The following is a 25,388-nucleotide window of genomic DNA, read 5'->3' as shown; positions in this document are numbered from 1 at the left end:
TAAATTAAACCTCTCTAACACACTTTTAGCTGGATATATACCATGTAAAATGTTAAATGTATACTCCTTCACTTCATTTTAACAGTATGCTTCACAAACACACCCAGTTTATATTTCTAAATACACACTGGAGCTTTTATGAGTGGCTGTTTCACCTGTTAAAATATTCCCAATTTGTTTATTAGTACAACTGTGTTTCAGAATATCAATATCTCCTAGAAACATGCTGTGTTTAACATATATTGCCTCAGAAGAATCACTTCCACAAGGTCTTATAAAATGTATAACTTGTTGAGGAATGGCGCCAAATACAACAGCAGAGCTCGGTGTGTTTTGAGCGGGTTTGAGGCACAGTGCGCATGCGCAGCTCGCCATATTGCGCAGCTGGGCGTGAGATAGTGCGTCGAAAACATCGCGGCGACATGGTTTATTTTCGTTGCGCTCAGTGACTGTTTTCACTCTGTTGTTAATAAAATATTACGCGAAACCCCAGTCTGACAGGGTTATCGCTCAAATGAACGACTCTTGTCGCTTTAAACCGTTTCAGAGATCAGCTAAACGCGTTAGTCCGGCTGAAGTGTGTTGACGCTACGCGCCGTAGACGCTAACAAGATTCACATCAAAATCCCCCACACTGGATCCACAAAGACAGATTCATTCCTAGGAGACCCAACAGGTATGTCATTTAAACACCCACTTTGACATTTAAATGTGTTTTATTACTCTAATAGAAGTTAAAGTCTGAAGTAAGCGCTGTTCGTGAGCTAACGTTAACTTAGCATATAGCAGGATGTGCTAGCACAGATCTCGCGTTGTTTACATTCTCTCGAGCTCGTTTATAAATCACTGTCATCGCATTCATGAGTTACTGCACATCTACACATGTGTAAGGCTTCGCACTCAGGCTCAAATCAAGTGTGTGAAGGATTGTTGGGGTGTGAGACGCTTTATATAACGTAATTAAAACATAAGTAAACACGATGTTTGTCCTCCGTGTTTTGATAACTTTCTGCTTTTATTTTTTTGGGTGCTTTTATTTGCTTTAAACATCAGGTACAACATATATTGTATGTGTTAATATACACAAGTTTATATATATGTTATATGTGTGTGTGTGTGTTTATATGCTTATATATTTTTATATATATTTGTACACACATACAGTACGAGTCAAAAGTTTGGATTCAACACTATTTTTGTTTTTGAAAGACTGCATTTCTTTGATTAAAAATACAGAAAAAAACAGATATATTGTGAAATACTATTACAATTTAAAGTAATGGTTTTCTATTTGAATATACTTTAAAATATAATTTATTTCTATGATCAAAGCTGTATTTTCAGCATCATTACTCCAGTCTTCAGTGTCACATGATCCTTCAAAATTCATTCTAATATGATGATTTATCAATGTTGGAAACAATTTTAACATTTGAAATCCGCTTGATATATTTTTAATAACCTGTGATACTTTTTTCAGGATTCTTTGATGAATAAAACGTTAAAAGAAGAACGGCATTTATTTAAAATAGAAATCTTTTTATAATATACGTTACTATGCAAAAGTTTGGGGTAATTTTTTCTTTTCTTTTTTTTGTGAAATAAATTATTAATACCTATATTCAGCGAGGATGTGGTAAATTGATAAAAAAAATGATAGTACAGATTTACATCGTTAGAAAATTCTTTCTATTTTGGAATAAATTCTGTTCTTTTGAACTTTCTATTCATCAAAGAATCCTGAAAAACAAAATGTATCACAGTTTCAATACAAAATGAACTCTTTTCAACACTGATAATAATCATAAATGTTTCTTGATCATCAAATCATCATATTAGAGTGATTTCTGAAGGATCATGTGACACTGAAGACTGGAGTAATGATGCTGAACATTCAGCTTTGATTACAGGAATAAATTACACTTTACTGTATATTCACAATATATTTTGTTCAAAGAAATTCTAGCTTAATGAGCAGAAGACATTAAAAATAGTTATTTTTCCAAACTTTTGACCAGTAATTTATATTTTATGTGTGTGTGTAATTATTATTACCCCTCAATATCTCACTATTAATCTCAATCTCAGTCCTCCTGTCAGGGCGAGTGAATGGACGCTTCACTGACGGCGGTGTCTTGCTGAACCGAGTTTATCCGGCACCGGGAGCCTCGGTAACTCCGAGGCCGATAACCAGCGCATGATGTCCATCACAAACACGCCCACCAGTAACGACGCGTGTCTGAGCATCGTCCACAGTCTGATGTGCCACCGGCAGGGCGGCGAGAGCGAGACCTTCGCCAAACGGGCCATCGAGAGTCTGGTGAAGAAGCTGAAGGAGAAGAAGGACGAGCTGGACTCTCTCATCACTGCCATCACCACTAACGGCGCTCACCCCAGCAAGTGTGTGACCATACAGAGAACGCTAGACGGCCGGCTGCAGGTACACACACATCTCACACACTACCAGTCGAAGGTTTGGGATCGGCAGGGTTTTAAAGTCTCTTCTGCTCACCAAGGCTGTATTTATTTGATTAAAAATTCAATAAAAAAAAACAGTAATATTGTGAAATATTATTCCAATGTAAATCATCTGTTTTCTATGTGAATATACAGTAAAGTGTAATTTATTCCTGTGATCAAAGCTGAATGTTCAGCATCATTACTCCAGTCTTCAGTGTCACATGATCCTTCAGAAATCACTCTAATATGATTATTTAATGCTCAAGACACATTTATGATTATTATCAGTGATGAAAACAGTTTTTTACATTTTTATTTCAGGATTCTTTGATGAATAGAAAGTTCAAAAGAACAGCATTTATCTAAAATAGAAGCTTTTGTAACATTAAACACTACCGTTGTTCAGAAGTTTGGGGTCAGTAAGAATTTTTATCTTATTTTTTGGGGGAAAGAAATAAAATAAATCAATACTTTTATTCATCAAGGATGAATTAAATTGATCAAAATTTAGACATTTATAATGTTACAAACGATTATATTTCAAATAAATGCTGTACTTTTGAAGTTTCTGTTCATCGAAGAATCCTGAAATAAAAATGTTTTCAACACTGATAATAATCATAAATGTTTCTTGAGCATCAAATCCTCATATTACAGTGATTTCTGAAGGATCATGTGACACTGAAGACTGGAGTAATGATGCTGAACATTCAGCTTTGATCACAGGAATAAATTATATTTTAAAATATATTAAAATAGAAAACAGTTATTTTAAATTGACATAATATTAAACAATATAATTTTTTGTTGTTGTATTTTTAATCAAATAATCACAGCCTTGGTGAGCAGAAGAGACTTTAAAAACATAAAAAATCGTACCGATCCCAAACCTTTGCCTGATAGTGCACATGCACATCTGTATTGGTGCTGTTAAACACATACTGTACTCTAGTCTTCTGCCTGTGTGTGTTCAGGTGGCGGGTCGTAAAGGATTCCCACATGTCATCTACGCACGGTTATGGCGATGGCCTGACCTTCATAAGAACGAGCTGAAACACGTCAAGTACTGCCAGTTTGCCTTTGACCTCAAATGTGACAGCGTGTGTGTGAACCCCTACCATTACGAGAGAGTCGTGTCTCCGGGAATCGGTCAGTGGATGTTTAACTTTTGCACATGCACAGTCCTTTCAGTTTCGGTTTTCAATCTGATCAAGTGTTCACATGTTCACTCGATCGCATTAGAAAAGGAATAAACCCCTTTCAATCCGATGGAAGTGTCATTGGGATCGAGCTCAGTCGGATCGATTAAAGTGTTTACATGAAGGATTTCCAGTGCGATTGAGCCGTCAGTCCCATTACTAACGGATGATTTGGTTGCATGTAAACGTAGCCACTGTGATTTGGTTTGTTTTAAAAGCGTTAAGCTCATTCATCATGTCCTCTATGTATAATTCATCTATCCTGTATTTTCTTCTAATCTAGATTTATCTGGACTCACACTGTCAGGCTCTGGTGAGTAATATATTCTCTTGCAAAATACTTTCTGGTTGGTTTTGCCGTGTTTTGAATGGATTTAAATCAAAGTCAACATGAAATCTTTTTATTTATAAAAAAAAAAAATACATTCCTTGTAGGGCTGACCAAAATTTTTAAAGTCCCCCTGTGGTGTAAATCCAGCTTTTAATGTAGTTTATGTGTCTATGTGGTGTTTTTAATCTGCTTTAAGACAAACCATGTGTAAGTTCATTAGTCGACAGCATTGCTGAGTATTTCCTCCTTAAAACTGCAGTGAACCAAAGACAGTCTCAAAAACACGCTTTGAAATCGCTGGTGTTTCTGACGTCACAAACTACCTTGTAACCAATCAGATCAACGTGTGATCGTCAACCAGTGGATCTCTGAGCTGAGTGAGTGAGTGGAGGCGGGGCTCATTTGCATATTCATAGAACCGCGTATACTAAATGAGGCGAGAGTGTCGAGTTACATTCAAGATATTTTAAGGCATGATGAAATTTTTTCAAGGATACGGTTTAAATATGTAATTTTAGTGATCAAAGATGAGTTTTATGAGATATATGATTGACTACAGGGGGACTTTAACACTCAAAATGAGTATTTATTTAACAATAATATTTCAGAGTTATATTTTACAATTTAAAATGCCAATTTTGACAACAAAAAATGTAGGTCGGGGCTTGATTGTGTCCGTGTGGAATTGATTTGTTGGTTGTGGTTTGCTATTGGCTAATGTCATGTGAGTGACAGGTTGCCCCGCCCTCGTCATCCGAGAAGGGAAGAGATGCTGCAAGAGGAAGTTATTCTGATTCAAGATTATTAAAAACAATAATGATGTGCACCGATAAATCATTTACAATAAAAACTATATTACAATAAACACTATATTTAACACAAAAAATAAGAAGTGCCAATTTTGATTTCATGGTGACTTTAATGACACAGACAGCAGTGGGTTTAATAGGCTACTGTCACTTTAAGACTGAATGCACTGATCTAATATACCGATACACGTGATTGTTAACCATTCAAAAGTCTCCTTAAAATGTCATTACGGAAGTAAAATGTGTTTCATATGCATTTTCATACACTTGACATGGAATGTGCATCTCTATGTGACGTCTTTCAGGTCCATCAGCCCTGATGGTGAAGGATGAATATGATTACGAGACGCAGCAGTCTCTGCCCAGCACTGAGGGACACATGCAGACGATTCAACACCCCCCCTCGAGACCGGTGGCCCCGGAGCCCTTCAACACGCCGGCCATGCTCCCGCCAGCAGAGGGCAGCAGCTCCGCATCCAGCTCCGCCTTCTCCAACATCGCGGTCGGATCCGCAAGTACGACACACACACACACACACACACACACACACACACAGTTCCTCAGTATATCACTTAATCGCATAGGCCATGCTGAAAAGCTTTCTCGTTTGTGTAGGCGTCATATTTAGGGATGCACGGTATATCGGTATCAGCCGATATATGTTCATTTTCAACGTTATCGGCCCAATAAGAAATTTGGCCGAAATATTAAAGCCAATAAATAATGTATTATTTCCTGAGACTCTTCAGATGTTCAACATGATGATTCTGAATTGCTTGAAATATGATTGAAATCACTTCATAAAGGAAAATGCAGTTCAGTTCAACATGTGCAGCGCAAGTCTGTCATATCGGCTACAGAAAATTATAATGAGAACATATTAATTGTGGGCTTAGGATGTGGCTTTTAATGATGAGAGTTTTGTTTTTGTAATCAGGCTCTCAAAATTATATGAAACTTTTAGATTTAGATTATACGACCAATATATCGGTTATTGGCTTTCAAATATAAAGAATTATCGGTTATCGTATCGGCCAAATTGTTCATATCGGTGCATCCCTAGTCATATTCTTCATCGGTGTCTTGTAGGGCTGGGCGCTATGACCGGAGAGATTCAGTGTGATCACATGATCAGCACTGGCTGTTACATTACTCACGCATGAGAATGAGAAACAAACATGGACTAATGCACAAATACCAAGTGGGATGTGTTGAGCAACTTCCTGCATATGTCAGTGTATGCATTTACATCTCTGCATTCGGCAGATTTACATTGCATTAAAAAGTATTCGACTATATTATTAGTGATGCACCGAAATAATTTTTTAATGAGACTGAAATAAGTTTTCGTTTAACCAATTAACCAAAAACGAAAAGAGTTTATTTAATAATCAATTAATCAGATTTATTTAATAATAAAAACTAACATAAAAACTGAACTTTATATAAAAGTTTAAATTGCACATAAGGCAATTTATTTTTAATTCAACTTTTAATAGGAATATTTGTTGTTGTAATATTCAAATGGTGGCTGTAAATAAAACTCGTGTAATATAATGAATATGTAATATAGTGCATATATTTATCAAAATGCTTCTCTCTAGAGTTATTTTTCTAGCTGGCTATCGAGTTTATGGTCATTGAAGGGCTTTATTGACGTCTTTCCGCTGTTTGATGGATTACATGAGATATGATTAATTTCAGGAAGTTGTTCTGAATATTTGCTGCTGTAGCTAGTAGTAAAGAGGAAGAGCTGACCGGATCATCTGTCACACACATTAAACACACACAAACACACATTTACTGACTGAAAAATAAAAAATCTCTTGTTTCTGTTTGAATTAAGATTATTATTATTATTTTTTTGCTTTAAGCAAAAACTCACTTAATTTTCATTTATTACCCCAGAAAGCAAGACATAATATCTTATGGCGTTTTACTACTTTAATAAATGCATCTTGATTTAAGAATTTGTAGATATTTGAACTGGACACAAGACATAAATACTAAGTAAGAAAAGCATTTTTTACAGTGTATTGTTAAATATTATTGTTATTATGATTATTTTAAATGTATTACTCCAGAGTTTGCCATGAATATATCTTAAAGCCTTAAAGTCCCTCTGTAGTAAATCACTTTATCCCTTAAAACACATCTTTGATCACTATAATTACATATTTAATCGTTTTTTCCTTGGAAAAAAAACAAAACTTCATGCCTTAAAATATCTTGAATGTAACTCGACACCCTTGCCTCATTTAGTATGTGCGGTTCTATGAATATGCAAATGAGCCCCGCCTCCACTCACTCAGCTCAGAGATCCACTGGTTGACGATCACACGTTGATCTGATTGGTTACAAGGTAGTTTGTGACCTTGTTTGTGAACTTTGTTCGTGCAACTCAGAAGTCATTTGCAGTTGCTGAAATTTCGGTGCATCAGTTTATATTATGAGTTGAAACACTGCCATAGTTATTAAAGCAGCGGTGCTGTGATGCACGCTTGTAGTCCTGCCGCCCAGTCCCAGTGTTTAATGGTGTGTGTGTGTGTGTGTGTTGATGTGTGCATGCCGCCTCTCTCCCCAGCTCAGCCCGGTAGTGTTCTGACAGCAAGCCATAGCAGTGAGAGTCTGCTGATTGCATCAGGGACAGGGCAGGGCTCTCAGCAGAACGGCTTCCCTCCAGGCCAGACCTCCACGTACCATCACAGTAAGCCATCAGTGAACCTCCACCCACTGGCTATAGGGTTGCAACGGTATGAAAAATATCACTGTATACAGTATTAAAGCGGTGATGTAATGCCCTTTTCACAAGATTGTAGTTAACTAGAGTTTAATAAATGGAACATTATTGTACCGATCTGTTACACACCGATTCAGACGTCTCGTGAGCTCAGTGTTGGACAGATCAGTTGTTTTAACCTTTCATTAAAGTGAATCGGTTCAAAGGAGTCATTAGTTCGCGAGTCGGACGCGTCATTAGCGGACGTGTGTGCGTTGTGGGATTATCCCGGCAGTTTAGGACATCGCACAAGATTTGTGTCAAACACAGAAAACATTTGATCACTGGATAGTTTTTCGTTTATTGAAAGTGTGGTTTATGTCGGCTGAATGTGCGGAACGCTTTTCAGAAAAGATACGTTTTTATCTTTTATCAAGGTTTTTTTTAATTTTTTAGCACAATTCACACCCAGCGGTAATTCAAGAAATACATCTCTGAATGCGCCACGTGAAACTTCGGTCTTCCGACCTTTTACCATCGTGTCAAGTGAATATGAGCGAGAGAGAGAGAGAGAGAGAGAGAGAGTGGAGAGAGTGCGTGCGTGTGACCGAGGCGCTCTCTCTCTCTATCTATCTGTCTATCTATCTATCTATCTATCTATCTATCTATCTATCTATCTATCTATCTATCTATCTATCTATCTATCTATCTATCTATCTATCTATCTATCTATCTATCTATCTATCTCTCTGTCTCTCTCTCTGTCTCTCTTTCTTTCTCTCTCTCTCTTTCTGTCTTTCTCTCTCTCTCTCTCTCTCTCTCTCTATCTCTATCTATCTATCTATCTATCTATCTATCTATATATCTATATATCTATATATCTATATATCTATCTATATATATATATATATATATATATATATATATATATATATATATATATATATCTGTCTCTCTCTCTCTGTTAGCATGCGCCCTGTCACAAGCGCAGCAGTCAGTCATCGATCACTCACCGATCAAATAAGGCTTTGACGGGACAAAAATACACTTTGGCCGCCCAAAAAATTTCAATGCAGGAAAAACCCGGCCAATATAAGCAAACACGTGATGCGTTTCCTCCTTTTGCAGCCACTTTACGTCCACATTTTTTGCAAGTTAAATATCTATCCTCTAGGACACACACATGTTTGTTTTTCTACATCAAGTATTCCCATACTGCAAATTATAACTACTTTTCGACGGGGGGGACAGATGTTAGAGAACTCTCTCTGTCTCTGACATTTGTTCTCGCTGAACGCAAGTTGAAAGTCTATTTTTCCCAATACCGTAGATAAGCAAACGTGCACAACAGGATAATTGTACATGTTCATACGGTGATATATCATCATACCGCTACAACCCTGGCTCCTTCAAAACTCTTACATCTAGTCTGATCAAATTTAAGGTCATAGAAGTCTTGAATATCTTAAATGGTGTAAGAAACGTCTTAATTACAAGAGGTTTTAGATTTGGGGATGGAAAAACACGATATGGCTTATGCGATGATGTAAATGAATGTGAGCACTGCATGTTTCAGAGTAAAAGTGGTTTGTTCACGATCCGTGAATACCACTCATTCATGCCATGCGTTTGCTTTGATCTGTTGATGAATTATGACAATAATATTTATATGAGACCTGACAACTCGTCGCCCATCAGCGAGGGAACTTTACATGGCATCATCTTTTCATATTACCTCTGTATATTGCCTAATAAAGCTTTGTTTACAGAGGTAACCGCTATATTTCGTCACTTCCATAAGCAACATTTTTGTTCAGACCAATGCGAAGATATAATATTTTTATGCAGCTTACATGCAGTGTTGGACATTTTAACCAGTGGATTGATTAGAAAGTCTTTTCTGCTTACCAAGGCTGCATTTATTTGATCCAAAATACATTATAAATGTCTTTACTGTCACTCTAGATCAATTTAATGCATCCTTGCTGAATGAAAGTATTCATTTATTTAAAAAAAACATTTGACCCAAACATTTGAACAGTAGTGTTTGTTGTATTTCAGATAAATACTATTGTTTTGAACTTTCTATTCATCGAATAAAAAAAAATTAACAACTGTTTTTCAACATTGATAATAATCATAAATGTCTCTTGAGCATCAAATCATCATATTATACTGATTTCTGAAGGATCATGTGTCAAGTTTTTACTGTATTTTTGATCTAATAAATACAGCTTTGGTGAGCAGAAGAGACTTTAAAAAACATTAATAATGTAAAAAATGATTGTGTATATAATGGTTTAAAGGCTGAAATGTGAGTTTTTATTTATTTAAATGTATTATTTGAACTGTAACGGTTCAGGATGTCATCAAACGTTGACCTACATCTCCTCCCCAATACGGTGTTCATTTTATTTGTGCAGGTCTTAAAAAGCCTTAAATTTGATTTCAAAACCGAAAGCTTTTCAGCATCTCCTGCTTCCAGCACATTCAGGCATGAGTGAAGTCTGCTTGATGACAGCAGGTCCGGTGTCTCTTCTTCTGTCCACAGACGCCACTTCCACCTGGACGAGGAACAATAACTTCACTCCCAGCGTTCCTCACCATCAGAACGGGCATCTTCAGCATCACCCGCCCATGGCACATCCGGCACACTACTGTGAGCACCTCACGACCAGCACAGCACGAGACCACGCACACTCAGGCCACGCACACTCAGGCCACGCACACTCAGACCACGCACACTCAGACCACGCACACTCAGACCACGCACACTCAGGCCACGCACACTCAGGCCACGCACACTCAGACCACGCACACTCAGACCACGCACACTCAGGCCACGCACACTCAGGCCACGCACACTCAGGCCACGCACACTCAGGCCACGCACACTCAGGCCACGCACACTCAGGCCACGCACACCAGGCCACGCACACTCAGGCCACGCACACTCAGGCCACGCACACTCAGGCCACGCACACTCAGACCACGCACACTCAGACCACGCACACTCAGGCCACGCACACTCAGGCCACGCACACTCAGGCCACGCACACTCAGGCCACGCACACTCAGACCACGCACACTCAGGCCACGCACACCAGACCACGCACACTCAGACCACGCACACTCAGGCCACGCACACTCAGGCCACGCACACTCAGACCACGCACACTCAGGCCACGCACACTCAGACCACGCACACTCAGGCCACGCACACTCAGACCAAACACACTCAGGCCACGCACACTCAGGCCACGCACACTCAGACCACGCACACTCAGGCCACGCACACTCAGGCCACGCACACTCAGGCCACGCACACTCAGGCCACGCACACTCAGACCACGCACACTCAGGCCACGCACACTCAGACCACGCACACTCAGGCCACGCACACTCAGGCCACGCACACCAGACCACGCACACTCAGGCCACGCACACCAGACCACGCACACTCAGGCCACGCACACTCAGGCCACGCACACTCAGGCCACGCACACCAGACCACGCACACCAGGCCACGCACACCAGGCCACGCACACTCAGGCCACGCACACTCAGGCCACGCACACCAGACCACGCACACCAGACCACGCACACCAGGCCACGCACACTCAGGCCACGCACACTCAGGCCACGCACACTCAGGCCACGCACACTCAGGCCACGCACACTCAGGCCACGCACACCAGGCCACGCACACTCAGGCCACGCACACTCAGGCCACGCACACTCAGGCCACGCACACTCAGACCACGCACACTCAGGCCACGCACACTCAGGCCACGCACACTCAGGCCACGCACACTCAGGCCACGCACACTCAGGCCACGCACACTCAGGCCACGCACACTCAGGCCACGCACACTCAGACCACGCACACTCAGGCCACGCACACTCAGACCACGCACACTCAGACCACGCACACTCAGGCCACGCACACTCAGGCCACGCACACTCAGGCCACGCACACTCAGGCCACGCACACTCAGACCACGCACACTCAGACCACGCACACTCAGGCCACGCACACTCAGGCCACGCACACTCAGGCCACGCACACTCAGGCCACGCACACTCAGGCCACGCACACCAGACCACGCACACTCAGGCCACGCACACTCAGGCCACGCACACTCAGGCCACGCACACCAGACCACGCACACCAGGCCACGCACACCAGACCACGCACACCAGGCCACGCACACCAGACCACGCACACTCAGGCCACGCACACTCAGGCCACGCACACTCAGACCACGCACACTCAGACCAAACACACTCAGGCCACGCACACTCAGGCCACGCACACTCAGACCACGCACACTCAGGCCACGCACACTCTGACCAAACACACTCAGGCCACGCACACTCAGGCCACGCACACTCAGGCCACGCACACTCAGACCACGCACACTCAGACCACGCACACTCAGACCAAACACACTCAGGCCACGCACACTCAGGCCACGCACACTCAGGCCACGCACACTCAGGCCACGCACACTCAGGCCACGCACACTCAGGCCACGCACACTCAGGCCACGCACACTCAGGCCACGCACACTCAGGCCACGCACACTCAGGCCACGCACACTCAGACCACGCACACTCAGACCACGCACACTCAGGCCACGCACACTCAGGCCACGCACACTCAGGCCACGCACACTCAGGCCACGCACACTCAGGCCACGCACACCAGACCACGCACACTCAGGCCACGCACACTCAGGCCACGCACACTCAGGCCACGCACACCAGACCACGCACACCAGGCCACGCACACCAGACCACGCACACTCAGGCCACGCACACTCAGGCCACGCACACTCAGACCACGCACACTCAGACCAAACACACTCAGGCCACGCACACTCAGGCCACGCACACTCAGACCACGCACACTCAGGCCACGCACACTCAGGCCACGCACACTCTGACCAAACACACTCAGGCCACGCACACTCAGGCCACGCACACTCAGACCACGCACACTCAGACCACGCACACTCAGACCACGCACACTCAGACCAAACACACTCAGGCCACGCACACTCAGGCCACGCACACTCAGGCCACGCACACTCAGGCCACGCACACTCAGGCCACGCACACTCAGACCACGCACACTCAGACCACGCACACTCAGACCACGCACACTCAGACCAAACACACTCAGGCCACGCACACTCAGGCCACGCACACTCAGACCACGCACACTCAGGCCACGCACACTCAGGCCACGCACACTCAGGCCACGCACACTCAGGCCACGCACCCTCAGGCCACGCACCCTCAGGCCACGCACCCTCAGGCCACGCACACTCAGGCCACGCACACTCAGGCCACGCACACTCAGACCACGCACACTCAGACCAAAAACTATCACAGTTTATTCGCTATAGTTTAGAAAATGGTAATAAAACATGAGTAGAACTCAGTTGATATTTGACTGGTTTTGTCCGTCCTTCTGTTAGACTGTCTCACACATGAATTATGTTGAATATCTGTCAGCTGTTAAATTTAACTACACAATTAGATAATACCAGTTTAGCTCAACCAATCACCAAGCAATGCTTCATTTTGTTCAGTCTGTGTGTAAAAAGAGCATTAGCAATTAAAGAAAACACACTTCAGTAAAACATGATCAGCTCAAAGTGTCCCAATCATTTTTGGTCCCACATTTTTATAACTTTTACTGGTAGTCACTGTATGAAGAATATTAGGGTATAATATGTCACAGTTTACTTTATTTTGCTCTCCTCACTTACATAAATGAACTATAGTGTCCTGCACACACTAGTAAAGAAAATATAAAACATTATATCTGGTGTCTGAATAATTTTTGGTTTGACTGTATGCATATGCACTTTCTCATAATCTTTATTTTCTCCTCAGGGCCTGTTCACAACGAAATCGGATTTCAGCCCCCGATATCCAACCATCCTGGTAAGAGTTTCACTCCTATGATCGTATTCCAGTCATAATCATCACCGGATGTCTCATGATCCTCTCGTCTGGAGCAGCTCCTGAATACTGGTGCTCCATTGCTTATTTCGAGATGGATGTTCAAGTGGGCGAGACCTTTAAAGTTCCCTCCTCCTGCCCGATCGTGACGGTGGACGGATACGTGGATCCCTCGGGAGGAGACCGCTTCTGTCTCGGACAGCTCAGCAACGTCCACAGAACAGAGGCCATCGAGAGGGCGAGGTAGCACAGAGATCGGGATTTATTGTAGATGTTTGATTACAGTAGGAGTGTAACAATATCGTGTCACAATATATAGCAATACAAAAATGCGACAATATGTATCATGGCTATTGACAATATGTATTCAGAATAGTTCACCCAAAATAAGAATTACTGTATGAGAAACAATTAAAGTTTTCAGAGTTTTAGTGTCAGTACTACATTAAACTACAGGGTGGGCCATTTATATGGATACACCGTAATAACATGGGAATGGTTGGTGATATTAAAGTCCTGTTTGTGGCACATTAGTATATGTGAGGGGGCAAACTCCTCAAGATGGGTGGTGACCATGGTGGCCATGTAGAAGTCGGCCATCTTGGATACAACTTTTGTTTTTTCATATCAAGATACAGGTGTTGGTTTTCCTGCTGGACATCACTGCCTGACGCACCTCCTCCAGTGCCTTTTGAACTGGTGTGCCGTGACACCTCACTGAACACTTCTGTGAGCCTGAGCGGGTCATCAGCTGGGGACCACCACTCATCGACGTTTCGCTCCTTTAACCCCAGTACGTCTCGTGGTGGCGGAGCGATGGCAGGGATCACTCCCTGCCACCCCCTGCTGGTGCCCTAGGTGTTTGCCCCCCAACCCTTCTCTTTCCTCCTTAGCCACAGCCAGAAGCTGCCTTTCTCTGCCTCCTCCGCCAGCTCTTTCATGGCTTTCCGATGCCTCGCTCCTGTGCATCCCATGTCGCGGAGTAGGCGAGCGGTTGAGGAACCTACGAAGCCCCTACACCCCACTTCCACAGGGCAGATAACGGCTTTCCAGCCCGCCTCCCTGCACTCTGCCGCCAGATCAGAGTACTTGGCTCGCTTCCGCTCGTACGCAGCCTCCACCCCTCCCTCCCAAGGTACAGTGAGTTCCACAAGGAGGACGGTCTTGCAAGCCTCTGACCACATGACGAGGTCGGGCCGCAGGGATGTTTCCACTATCTCCCTGGGGAACTGGAGCTGCTTTCCCAAGTCGACCCTCATGGTCCACTCACTTCCCGGTGAGAGGAGCCTTGCTGTATCTCTCTGGCGGGATGGTCTGACACTCTCTCCAGCCCTTGCGAACTGGATGGAATGTCGTCCTCGAGCGGAAGGTCTGCTGTTAGCCTCCTTTCTGCATGACTCTGACACCTCTGCCAGCTTCTTCAGTACTTGGTCATGTCGCCACTATAGCGGCCTTGGGACAATGCCGTCGTACAGCCCGACAGGATGTGCTGGAGGCTTGTGTTGCTGGTGTTACAAAGGGAACAGGTCTCTTCGGCACCAAACCATTGGTGGAGGTTTCGGGGACAAGGCAAGGTGTCATAGGTTGCTCTGATCAGGAAGCTGAGCCTAGCTTGGGGGATCTTCCATAGATCGGACCATGACATGGACCTGTCTGTGAGACCTTCCCATGACGTCCAACGTCCTTGCTGGCCCTGGGACACCGCTTTGATGTTAAGGCGTTCGTGCTCAGTTCTTGCCACTTCCGCCACCACCATTGCTTTCCGGTCTTCTTTGGAAGCCTTTGACCAGAACAAGGGAATATCGCCCCTCCCAAGGCCTGCTCGACCCTCCTGGACTCTGCCGACCACCTCGCGGTGCTTCAGCCTGCCGATTGCCCTGTCGACCTCTTCTTGGGCTTTCCACTTTCTTCCCGTTCTTATCTGGGTGCCCGCTGCTCTCACCAGCTGGTCAGTGGTTTCCCTCAGCTCCAGAACCAGCCGAGCCTTCTCTTGCTTGTATCCCACGCTGATGGATCGCAGTGGTAGTTGTAGCGTGTTCCTCCCGAAGAGGCCTACCTCCGAGAAGCATCTTGGTAGTCCCAGCCACTTCCTGATGAACGAGTTTGCCAGCCTGTCCATCTTGTTTACCACTGATGAGGGGATTTCGCTTATCTTCAGTGGAAATAAATAGGAAGAGGGCCATGTGACACATCAAACTTATTGGTAATGTCACAAGAAAAACAATGGTGTGCTTGGTTTCAACGTAACTTTATTCGTTCATGAGTTATTTACAAGTTTCTGACCACTTATAAAATGTGTTCAATGTGCTGCCCATTGTGTTGGATTGTCAATGCAACCCTGTTCTCCCACTCTTCACACACTGATAGCAACACCGCAGGAGAAATGCCAGCACAGGCATCCAGTATCCGTAGTTTCAGGTGTTGCACATCTCGTATCTTCACACCATAGACAATTGCCTGCAGATGACCCCAAAGATAAAAGTCTAAGGGGGTCAGATCGGGAGACCTTGGGGGCCATTCAGTGTGTGAAGAGTGGGAGAACAGGGTTGCATTGATAATCCAACACAATGGGCAGCACATTGAACACATTTTATAAGTGGTCAGAAACTTGTAAATAACTCATGAACGAATAAAGTTACGTTGAAACCAAGCACACCATTGTTTTTCTTGTGACATTACCAATACGTTTGATGTGTCACATGGCCCTCTTTCTAATGAAAAAAAACAAAAGTTGTATCCAAGATGGCCGACTTCTAAATGGCCACCATGGTCACCACCCATCTTGAGGAGTTTGCCCCCTCACATATACTAATGTGCCACAAACAGGACTTTAATATCACCAACCATTCTCATGTTATTACGGTGTATCCATATAAATGGCCCACCCTGTAGTATATATGTTGAATATAATGTATAATAATGCAATGGGGGAATATTTGTGGGTCCTGATTACATACATTATTGCAAATATATCTAGTCATTGACAGAGCGCAAGCTTGTTTGTCTAAAAATAATTCAGTATTTTCAGCTTCAGAATCATGAATATTGTTATTCTGGTGTCTCTATTGTTCATTGGGTTTCAGCACCAAGTCCATCATATTCATTTACACACACAATGTTATATCAGATTTAGCATTTTAATCAACAGTAAATCTTTTATCATGAGTCTTGGAGTATCGCAATAGTATGGTATTGTGAGTTCAGTGTGGTGATATGTAGGGCTGGGCGATATGGATTTTTTTTTTATCACGATATGTTTTTCCATATTGATCGATCTCGATTCTTATCACGATATGTAGTTTTTGCAGATGCTGCCAGTGTAAGGGACATCCTGAAGCTTGAAGAAACAAGATATTCACTGAAACTTTAGAATAAAGTTTAATAACATAAAAAATTAAACAATATGCCTTTCAATAATGAGCACAAAATATTTTTGTTAAGGTCTTCATGCAGCCAAAGGATTCACATTACACTCCCACATTTATGAATCTTTCTATTGGTCAAGAGAGCAGCGTATTTGGAGGTATTGAAAAATACAAAAATAAAAGGTTGTGCACATCATTTGTAATTGCAAACATGAGTCATCTCCCTTTATACAATAATACAAACTTTTACTTATTGAAACATTGTATATAAACTAACAGCTGTGACAACTATCACATCAAATTGCTTTGGCTGGACAGTGAACATCTCAAGTAGCCTACAAAAAGAGTAAACATGGCCCTGGCACAAATACTACCTGTAAGATTAAGGTAGATCTCTAGAATTGTTTTATAAGTAGAATGAAATCTGAGCCAAAATTGCACAAATATGTAAACATAGTAAACCAAGGGCTGGGCGATATATCGCATGACATTGTTAGGCACATCTCGTCAGTAAAGCCGGTTCCTTGATTAGTAGTAAATCGCCATCACCTGCTTTCAGATGGAGCAGCATTTACAACACAGAGACGTAGTTAACTGACAAGCTGAGCCATATCGCATTAATTATCACGGATCGGGATCGCCTGTGATAATTAATGCTATATGGCTCAGCTTGTCAGTTGTCTGCCATATCCAAACCACGCGTCCACACAATTGACGTCGTGTTACCTTTTTTTTCAACAATGTCTTCGGTCTCGAGTTATGTAGTGATGTCGCCTTCACATTCGGCATTATTTTCGCTGTCCTCAACTTCAGTTTCGCTCATTTTTTTATCCTTTTTACAACTTTTTTCCCTCTCTCTCAGTCTCCTTCTGTTTACTGTAGCCACTGTGCTCGCTGAGAAGTGGGCGTGCCCTGCCGGCAGATACGGCAGCCGGCAGATACTGTTGCGCTTAGTTTTTCATGTGATATCGAATAATACGTCCCAAGCATATTATCGAAATCGTTCAGAATATTATCGCGATCCCGTATCGAGATCGAATTATCGCCCAGCCCTAGTGATATGTGTCGAATCGTGACGTGAGGGTCTCGTTACACCCGTATTGATTGCTGTTCGAGCTGATCTGAGGCCTGTTTTCAGACTGCACATCGGGAAAGGCGTCCAGCTGGAGTGTAAAGGTGAAGGAGATGTTTGGGTTCGCTGTCTCAGCGATCACGCCGTGTTCGTCCAGAGCTACTACTTGGACCGCGAGGCCGGCCGCGCTCCTGGCGATGCTGTGCACAAGATTTACCCCAGCGCATACATCAAGGTGAGAGGAGCGCCGGGTTTAAGCCTTGAAAGATACGTTTAGGTAGTGGGAATGTAATTTTGCATCTCAGGAATAAATTGCATTTTAAAATAGTCAAACCAAAGATCATTCAGACACCGGATATCTTTTACTAGTGTATGCAAGTAAACTGTGACATATTATACCCCAAAAGTCTTCATACAGTGACTACCAGTGACATTTATGAAGATGTGGGACCAAAAATGATTGGGACACTTTGAGCTGATCATGTTTTTCTGAAGTGTGTTGTCTTTAATTGCTAATGCTCTTTTTACACACAGACTGAACACAATGAAGCATTGCTTGGTGATTGGTTGAGCTAAACTGGTATTATCTAATTGTGTAGTTAAATTTAACAGCTGACAGATATTCAACATAATTCATGTGTGAGACAGTCTAACAGAAGGACGGACAAAACCAGTCAAATATCAACTGAGTTCTGCTCATATTTTATTACCATTCTCTAAACTATAGCGAATAAACTGTGATAATGTGAGAAATGTTGAAGGAGTCCGAGTAAGTTTTGGTTTGACTGTTCAAATATTTCAATTGTAATAATATTTCACTATTTTTACTGTATTTTTAAACTCACACTATTGCAGTGACACCGATACTGATCTCAAAGGTCTGCAGTATGTAGAGCCGTCACTAAACGAGCGCTCGCACAGCATTGATGCGATCTGTTGTGCGTGTCCTAGTCGCCATGTGTTGTCGTTCTCCTACAGGTGTTTGAGTGTTGTCGTTCTCCTACAGGTGTTTGAGTGTTGTCTGTCTCCTACAGGTGTTTGAGTGTTCTCGTTCTCCTACAGGTGTTTGAGTGTTGTCTGTCTCCTACAGGTGTTTGAGTGTTCTCGTTCTCCTACAGGTGTTTGAGTGTTGTCGTTCTCCTACAGGTGTTTGAGTGTTGTCGTTCTCCTACAGGTGTTTGAGTGTTCTCGTTCTCCTACAGGTGTTTGAGTGTTCTCGTTCTCCTACAGGTGTTTGAGTGTTGTCGTTCTCCTACAGGTGTTTGAGTGTTGTCGTTCTCCTACAGGTGTTTGAGTGTTCTCGTTCTCCTACAGGTGTTTGAGTGTTCTCGTTCTCCTACAGGTGTTTGAGTGTTGTCGTTCTCCTACAGGTGTTTGAGTGTTGTCGTTCTCCTACAGGTGTTTGAGTGTTGTCGTTCTCCTACAGGTGTTTGAGTGTTGTCTGTCTCCTACAGGTGTTTGAGTGTTCTCGTTCTCCTACAGGTGTTTGAGTGTTCTCGTTCTCCTACAGGTGTTTGAGTGTTGTCGTTCTCCTACAGGTGTTTGAGTGTTGTCGTTCTCCTACAGGTGTTTGAGTGTTCTCGTTCTCCTACAGGTGTTTGAGTGTTCTCGTTCTCCTACAGGTGTTTGAGTGTTGTCGTTCTCCTACAGGTGTTTGAGTGTTGTCTGTCTCCTACAGGTGTTTGAGTGTTCTCGTTCTCCTACAGGTGTTTGAGTGTTCTCGTTCTCCTACAGGTGTTTGAGTGTTCTCGTTCTCCTACAGGTGTTTGAGTGTTCTCGTTCTCCTACAGGTGTTTGAGTGTTGTCGTTCTCCTACAGGTGTTTGAGTGTTGTCGTTCTCCTACAGGTGTTTGAGTGTTGTCGTTCTCCTACAGGTGTTTGAGTGTTGTCTGTCTCCTACAGGTGTTTGAGTGTTCTCGTTCTCCTACAGGTGTTTGAGTGTTCTCGTTCTCCTACAGGTGTTTGAGTGTTGTCGTTCTCCTACAGGTGTTTGAGTGTTGTCGTTCTCCTACAGGTGTTTGAGTGTTGTCGTTCTCCTACAGGTGTTTGAGTGTTGTCGTTCTCCTACAGGTGTTTGAGTGTTGTCGTTCTCCTACAGGTGTTTGAGTGTTGTCGTTCTCCTACAGGTGTTTGAGTGTTGTCGTTCTCCTACAGGTGTTTGAGTGTTGTCGTTCTCCTACAGGTGTTTGAGTGTTCTCGTTCTCCTACAGGTGTTTGAGTGTTGTCGTTCTCCTACAGGTGTTTGAGTGTTGTCGTTCTCCTACAGGTGTTTGAGTGTTCTCGTTCTCCTACAGGTGTTTGAGTGTTGTCGTTCTCCTACAGGTGTTTGAGTGTTGTCGTTCTCCTACAGGTGTTTGAGTGTTGTCGTTCTCCTACAGGTGTTTGAGTGTTGTCGTTCTCCTACAGGTGTTTGAGTGTTGTCGTTCTCCTACAGGTGTTTGAGTGTTCTCGTTCTCCTACAGGTGTTTGAGTGTTCTCGTTCTCCTACAGGTGTTTGAGTGTTGTCGTTCTCCTACAGGTGTTTGAGTGTTCTCGTTCTCCTACAGGTGTTTGAGTGTTGTCGTTCTCCTACAGGTGTTTGAGTGTTCTCGTTCTCCTACAGGTGTTTGAGTGTTCTCGTTCTCCTACAGGTGTTTGAGTGTTGTCGTTCTCCTACAGGTGTTTGAGTGTTGTCGTTCTCCTACAGGTGTTTGAGTGTTGTCGTTCTCCTACAGGTGTTTGAGTGTTGTCTGTCTCCTACAGGTGTTTGAGTGTTCTCGTTCTCCTACAGGTGTTTGAGTGTTCTCGTTCTCCTACAGGTGTTTGAGTGTTCTCGTTCTCCTACAGGTGTTTGAGTGTTGTCGTTCTCCTACAGGTGTTTGAGTGTTCTCGTTCTCCTACAGGTGTTTGAGTGTTGTCGTTCTCCTACAGGTGTTTGAGTGTTGTCTGTCTCCTACAGGTGTTTGAGTGTTGTCTGTCTCCTACAGGTGTTTGAGTGTTCTCGTTCTCCTACAGGTGTTTGAGTGTTCTCGTTCTCCTACAGGTGTTTGAGTGTTGTCGTTCTCCTACAGGTGTTTGAGTGTTGTCGTTCTCCTACAGGTGTTTGAGTGTTGTCGTTCTCCTACAGGTGTTTGAGTGTTGTCGTTCTCCTACAGGTGTTTGAGTGTTGTCGTTCTCCTACAGGTGTTTGAGTGTTCTCGTTCTCCTACAGGTGTTTGAGTGTTCTCGTTCTCCTACAGGTGTTTGAGTGTTGTCGTTCTCCTACAGGTGTTTGAGTGTTCTCGTTCTCCTACAGGTGTTTGAGTGTTGTCGTTCTCCTACAGGTGTTTGAGTGTTCTCGTTCTCCTACAGGTGTTTGAGTGTTGTCGTTCTCCTACAGGTGTTTGAGTGTTCTCGTTCTCCTACAGGTGTTTGAGTGTTGTCTGTCTCCTACAGGTGTTTGAGTGTTCTCGTTCTCCTACAGGTGTTTGAGTGTTCTCGTTCTCCTACAGGTGTTTGAGTGTTCTCGTTCTCCTACAGGTGTTTGAGTGTTCTCGTTCTCCTACAGGTGTTTGAGTGTTCTCGTTCTCCTACAGGTGTTTGAGTGTTCTCGTTCTCCTACAGGTGTTTGAGTGTTGTCGTTCTCCTACAGGTGTTTGAGTGTTCTCGTTCTCCTACAGGTGTTTGAGTGTTGTCGTTCTCCTACAGGTGTTTGAGTGTTGTCGTTCTCCTACAGGTGTTTGAGTGTTGTCGTTCTCCTACAGGTGTTTGAGTGTTGTCGTTCTCCTACAGGTGTTTGAGTGTTGTCGTTCTCCTACAGGTGTTTGAGTGTTGTCTGTCTCCTACAGGTGTTTGAGTGTTCTCGTTCTCCTACAGGTGTTTGAGTGTTCTCGTTCTCCTACAGGTGTTTGAGTGTTCTCGTTCTCCTACAGGTGTTTGAGTGTTCTCGTTCTCCTACAGGTGTTTGAGTGTTCTCGTTCTCCTACAGGTGTTTGACCTGCGCCAGTGCCACAGGCAGATGCAGCAGCAGGCGGCCACGGCTCAGGCGGCGGCGGCGGCTCAAGCAGCGGCAGTGGCCGGGAACATCCCCGGACCCGGATCGGTCGGAGGAATCGCTCCTGCTATTAGTGAGTCGTCTACACTCCAGAGCTGCAGTTTCAGTTTCCCAAACCTGGAAATTCAATCATTTAGTCTCATCCCTCCAGAACCCCTAATCTAAAAAATATGGTGCGAATGCAAAGTTTAGGGATGCACAATATATCGGTATCAGCCGATATATGTTAATTTTTAATGTTATCGTTATCGGCCAGATAAGAAAATTTCTCAGATATATTAAAGCCGATAAATAATGTATTATTTCCTTCAGCTGAGACTCTTCAGATGCGCACTGTTCAACTCTCTGATAGTTTTGAATTGCTTGAAAAATATTTGGAATCACTTAAAAAAAGGAAACTAAAGTAAAGAGCAACATGTGCAGCGCAAGTCTGTCATATCGGCTACAGAACATTATAATGAGAACATCATTATTGTGTGTTCGGCACGTGGCTTTTAATAATGAGACTTGTTTTTGTAATCAGGCTCTCAAAAACTATATAAAAATTTGGGTTTAGATTTATTGGCCAATATATCGGTTATCGGCTTTCAAGTATAAAGAATTATCGGTATCGGCCAAAATTTCCATATCAGTGCATCTCTAGTTACGACACTGCAAAATCATTACTGCTCATTGTCTTGCGCAAACTTAGCTTAGTTTTAAGAACAGTAACCCTGCAGATGAAAATCATTACAGTAATGTTGTTTTGACAGGTGTGTAAAGATCCAGGTTATATAGGTTATACAATAAGGTTCATTAGTTAACATTAGTTAATATTAACTAACATGAACTAACCATGAGCAATACATTTGTTACAATATTTATTAATCTTTGTTAATGTTAGTTAATTAAAATCCAGCTGTTCATTGTTTGTTCACAGTGCATTAACTAATGTTATCTAATACAACCTTTTGATTTTAATAATGTATTAGAAAATGTTATAATTAAGATTAATAAATGCTGTGGAAGTATTGTTCATTCTTAGTTCATGTTAACTAAAGAACCTTATTGTAAAGTGTTACTGTTTTGTTTTATATTTGTGACAAAATGGCTGTAATTGTAATCTTCTGGCTTGTCTTGGCGCGCCGTCAGGCTTGTCCGCGGCGGCTGGTATCGGTGTGGACGATCTCCGCCGGCTCTGCATCTTGCGCATGAGTTTCGTGAAAGGCTGGGGCCCGGATTACCCCCGCCAGAGCATTAAAGAGACGCCCTGCTGGATCGAGATCCACCTGCACCGGGCCCTCCAGCTGCTGGACGAGGTCCTGCACACCATGCCCATCGCAGACCCCACGCCGCTAGACTGAGACACGCCCCATCGGGGTCAGAGGTCAACGCCACACGGATGCATATGCACCGATTTCATTGAAAGAATCATTTCGTTTTTGCTTTTTTTTCGTTTTCATTTCCCCTCTTCGGCCCCAGTAATGCCGTGCAGAAAGTGTTCCAGTTACCAAATTTATCATCTAAAAAAGTTTTGCATGAAACTTGCTTGAGAGGTGCATGCTGGGATTGGGAACGCAGTTTTAATGAATTTGTTTCCAAACATTCTCCAGCCTCCCAAAATGGCTGAAATGGGTCTAATTTCCAGAGTCTCACAGGTTGAACGTTTGACGAATCATTTCTCACGCGGTTCGGATCGCATCTACATTAAACATCAGTTTACTTTAGAGCCTCAAGCTAATCGGCTTGACCGTTGTTAACCCTCATAGCAAGACGGCTCGTCTAATCTCATACATGCACCTGCTTTATTTGTGTTCTGAATGCTTGTCTTTTTTTTATTTGATTTTTTTAGCCAAGTACATGTGCTAGCACTTTCTTTTTCTTTTTCTCTTTGCAGCTTGTGAATAAAAATATCCTGCACCTCTTTTATAAACATGAACACGTTTATGAATTGAACTCAGTACTAAGATGATTGTCCTTCATTATTATTGGTTTAATGCAGCTGATTTAATGGTTAACGGTCACAAGGGCTCCATTTGACTCATGATTATGCCTTTAACAGGAAACTGATGCATTAACAACTTTTATACCATTAATCTCTCTGATGCCCGAGAATATCAGTTATTCATATAGTAAATGACGGTCATGTTTTGATTTGAGATGAACTGGAACCGTGTGTTTTGATGTGAACATTGGAAGCCACATGACATGAACATTATGGAAAAGATGTCAGTATTATTCAGAGCTTGTGTTCTTCTTTCTGAACCGCTTGCTCTGGAAACGCCACATGTGACGGTTCAGCCTTGCATGTGTCGAGTGAGATCTGATGACCGAGTCATACTTTTGTTGAGCCTGATTTTTCATTTCACTGTTTGAAAAGAAACAGGAAGGTTCAGAAATGGAAGATTCCTCAAATAGCTCGTACTTTTAGCAGTTTATCAAATACAGAATGCTATTAAATTGATTTTGAAGTCTTGTGTATTTCATGTTCCATTTACTCATTTTCACAGACACTTTTTGCATGTTTCAGAGCAAAATCAGAGATAATAATCATTAAAACCACAATGTAAAATGTAACAGTTCACATCTTCACCTCATTCTATTATATATGCATTAATGTGTAAAAATATTTTTCATTGACTCAAATGTAATGACAATATCAGTTAATAATTCTATTTTTAATTTAGTGGTTAATTTGTGGATTTTGCTATTTAGTATAAATTGCATAATCTTGTATTAAAATACTACTCGTGCGTCTCTACGTCAGCAGTGTCGTGCATGCCTATATTAATATTCATCTAGTGGGCGTGGCCTGTCACTTTAACACGTCATTACGGAACAGTTGTTGATCTACAAGTGGCTGGACTATAAGTACAAATTAACGTGCTATTTTGGGTAACCTACATTAATTTTAGCTAACAAGCCTCACTAATTAGCCTCAGCTCTCCTGAGGTCAAAGTGTCTCGCGACTCTCGCCTCAGTGATTCGCGCCATTTCTGTCAGACGCGCGACAAAGTAGTTCGACAGGGTTTTCATTGTAGAAATCGTCTATTCAGGTATTTAGCTAACAAGCCTCACTAATTAGCCACAGCTCTCCTGGGGTTAAAGTGTCTCGCACTCTTGCCTCAGTGATTCGCGCCATTTCTGTCAGACGCGCGACGAAGTAGTTCGACAGGGTTTTCATTGTAGAAATCGTCTTAATCATCTATTCAGGTAAGTAAAACAAAGTCCTTTGATATCTTGTAACTTTCTTATGAAATTTTACACTCCTTATACATTGTAAAAATATTCAGATGTATAAATAAACCCTATTGTCTTGGTTTTACAAAAAAAAAAAGCTACTTATTTGCGTTAGACTTTTAAGTAACGTTAGGCTATTTTAAACTTATTTTGTACGACCAATTTAGACATCTTTAAGTAATGCCAACAATTTACCATGTAAACTTCTCAATCACGTACACTTTCT

General features: G+C 42.8%; 1 protein-coding gene across 2 annotated transcripts; it reads left to right on the top strand.

Moving 5' to 3' along the window:
- The first annotated feature begins 300 nt into the window (after positions 1-300).
- Positions 301-24,682, top strand: smad4a (SMAD family member 4a). Of its 2 annotated transcripts, XM_081354749.1 has the most exons (12): positions 336-676; positions 2,089-2,440; positions 3,435-3,609; positions 3,943-3,972; positions 5,105-5,314; positions 7,384-7,506; positions 10,070-10,177; positions 13,426-13,476; positions 13,554-13,737; positions 17,998-18,166; positions 21,878-22,016; positions 23,075-24,682. In XM_081354749.1, the coding sequence occupies exons 2-12, from the start codon at positions 2,198-2,200 to the stop codon at positions 23,284-23,286; spliced, it is 1,644 nt and encodes a 547-aa protein (XP_081210875.1). In that variant the 5' UTR covers positions 336-676; positions 2,089-2,197; the 3' UTR covers positions 23,287-24,682. The 2 variants fall into 2 exon arrangements, with proteins under 2 accessions (XP_081210876.1, XP_081210875.1); XM_081354750.1 differs by lacking the exon at positions 7,384-7,506 and having other exon boundaries at positions 301-676.
- The last annotated feature ends 706 nt before the right edge of the window (positions 24,683-25,388 follow it).

The sequence above is a fragment of the Scardinius erythrophthalmus genome (assembly GCF_964197995.2).
Source record: "Scardinius erythrophthalmus genome assembly, chromosome: 23".
NCBI lineage: Eukaryota > Metazoa > Chordata > Actinopteri > Cypriniformes > Leuciscidae > Scardinius > Scardinius erythrophthalmus.
Note: the sequence above shows the minus strand (reverse complement) of the source record. Positions and strands in the feature narration are given on the sequence as shown.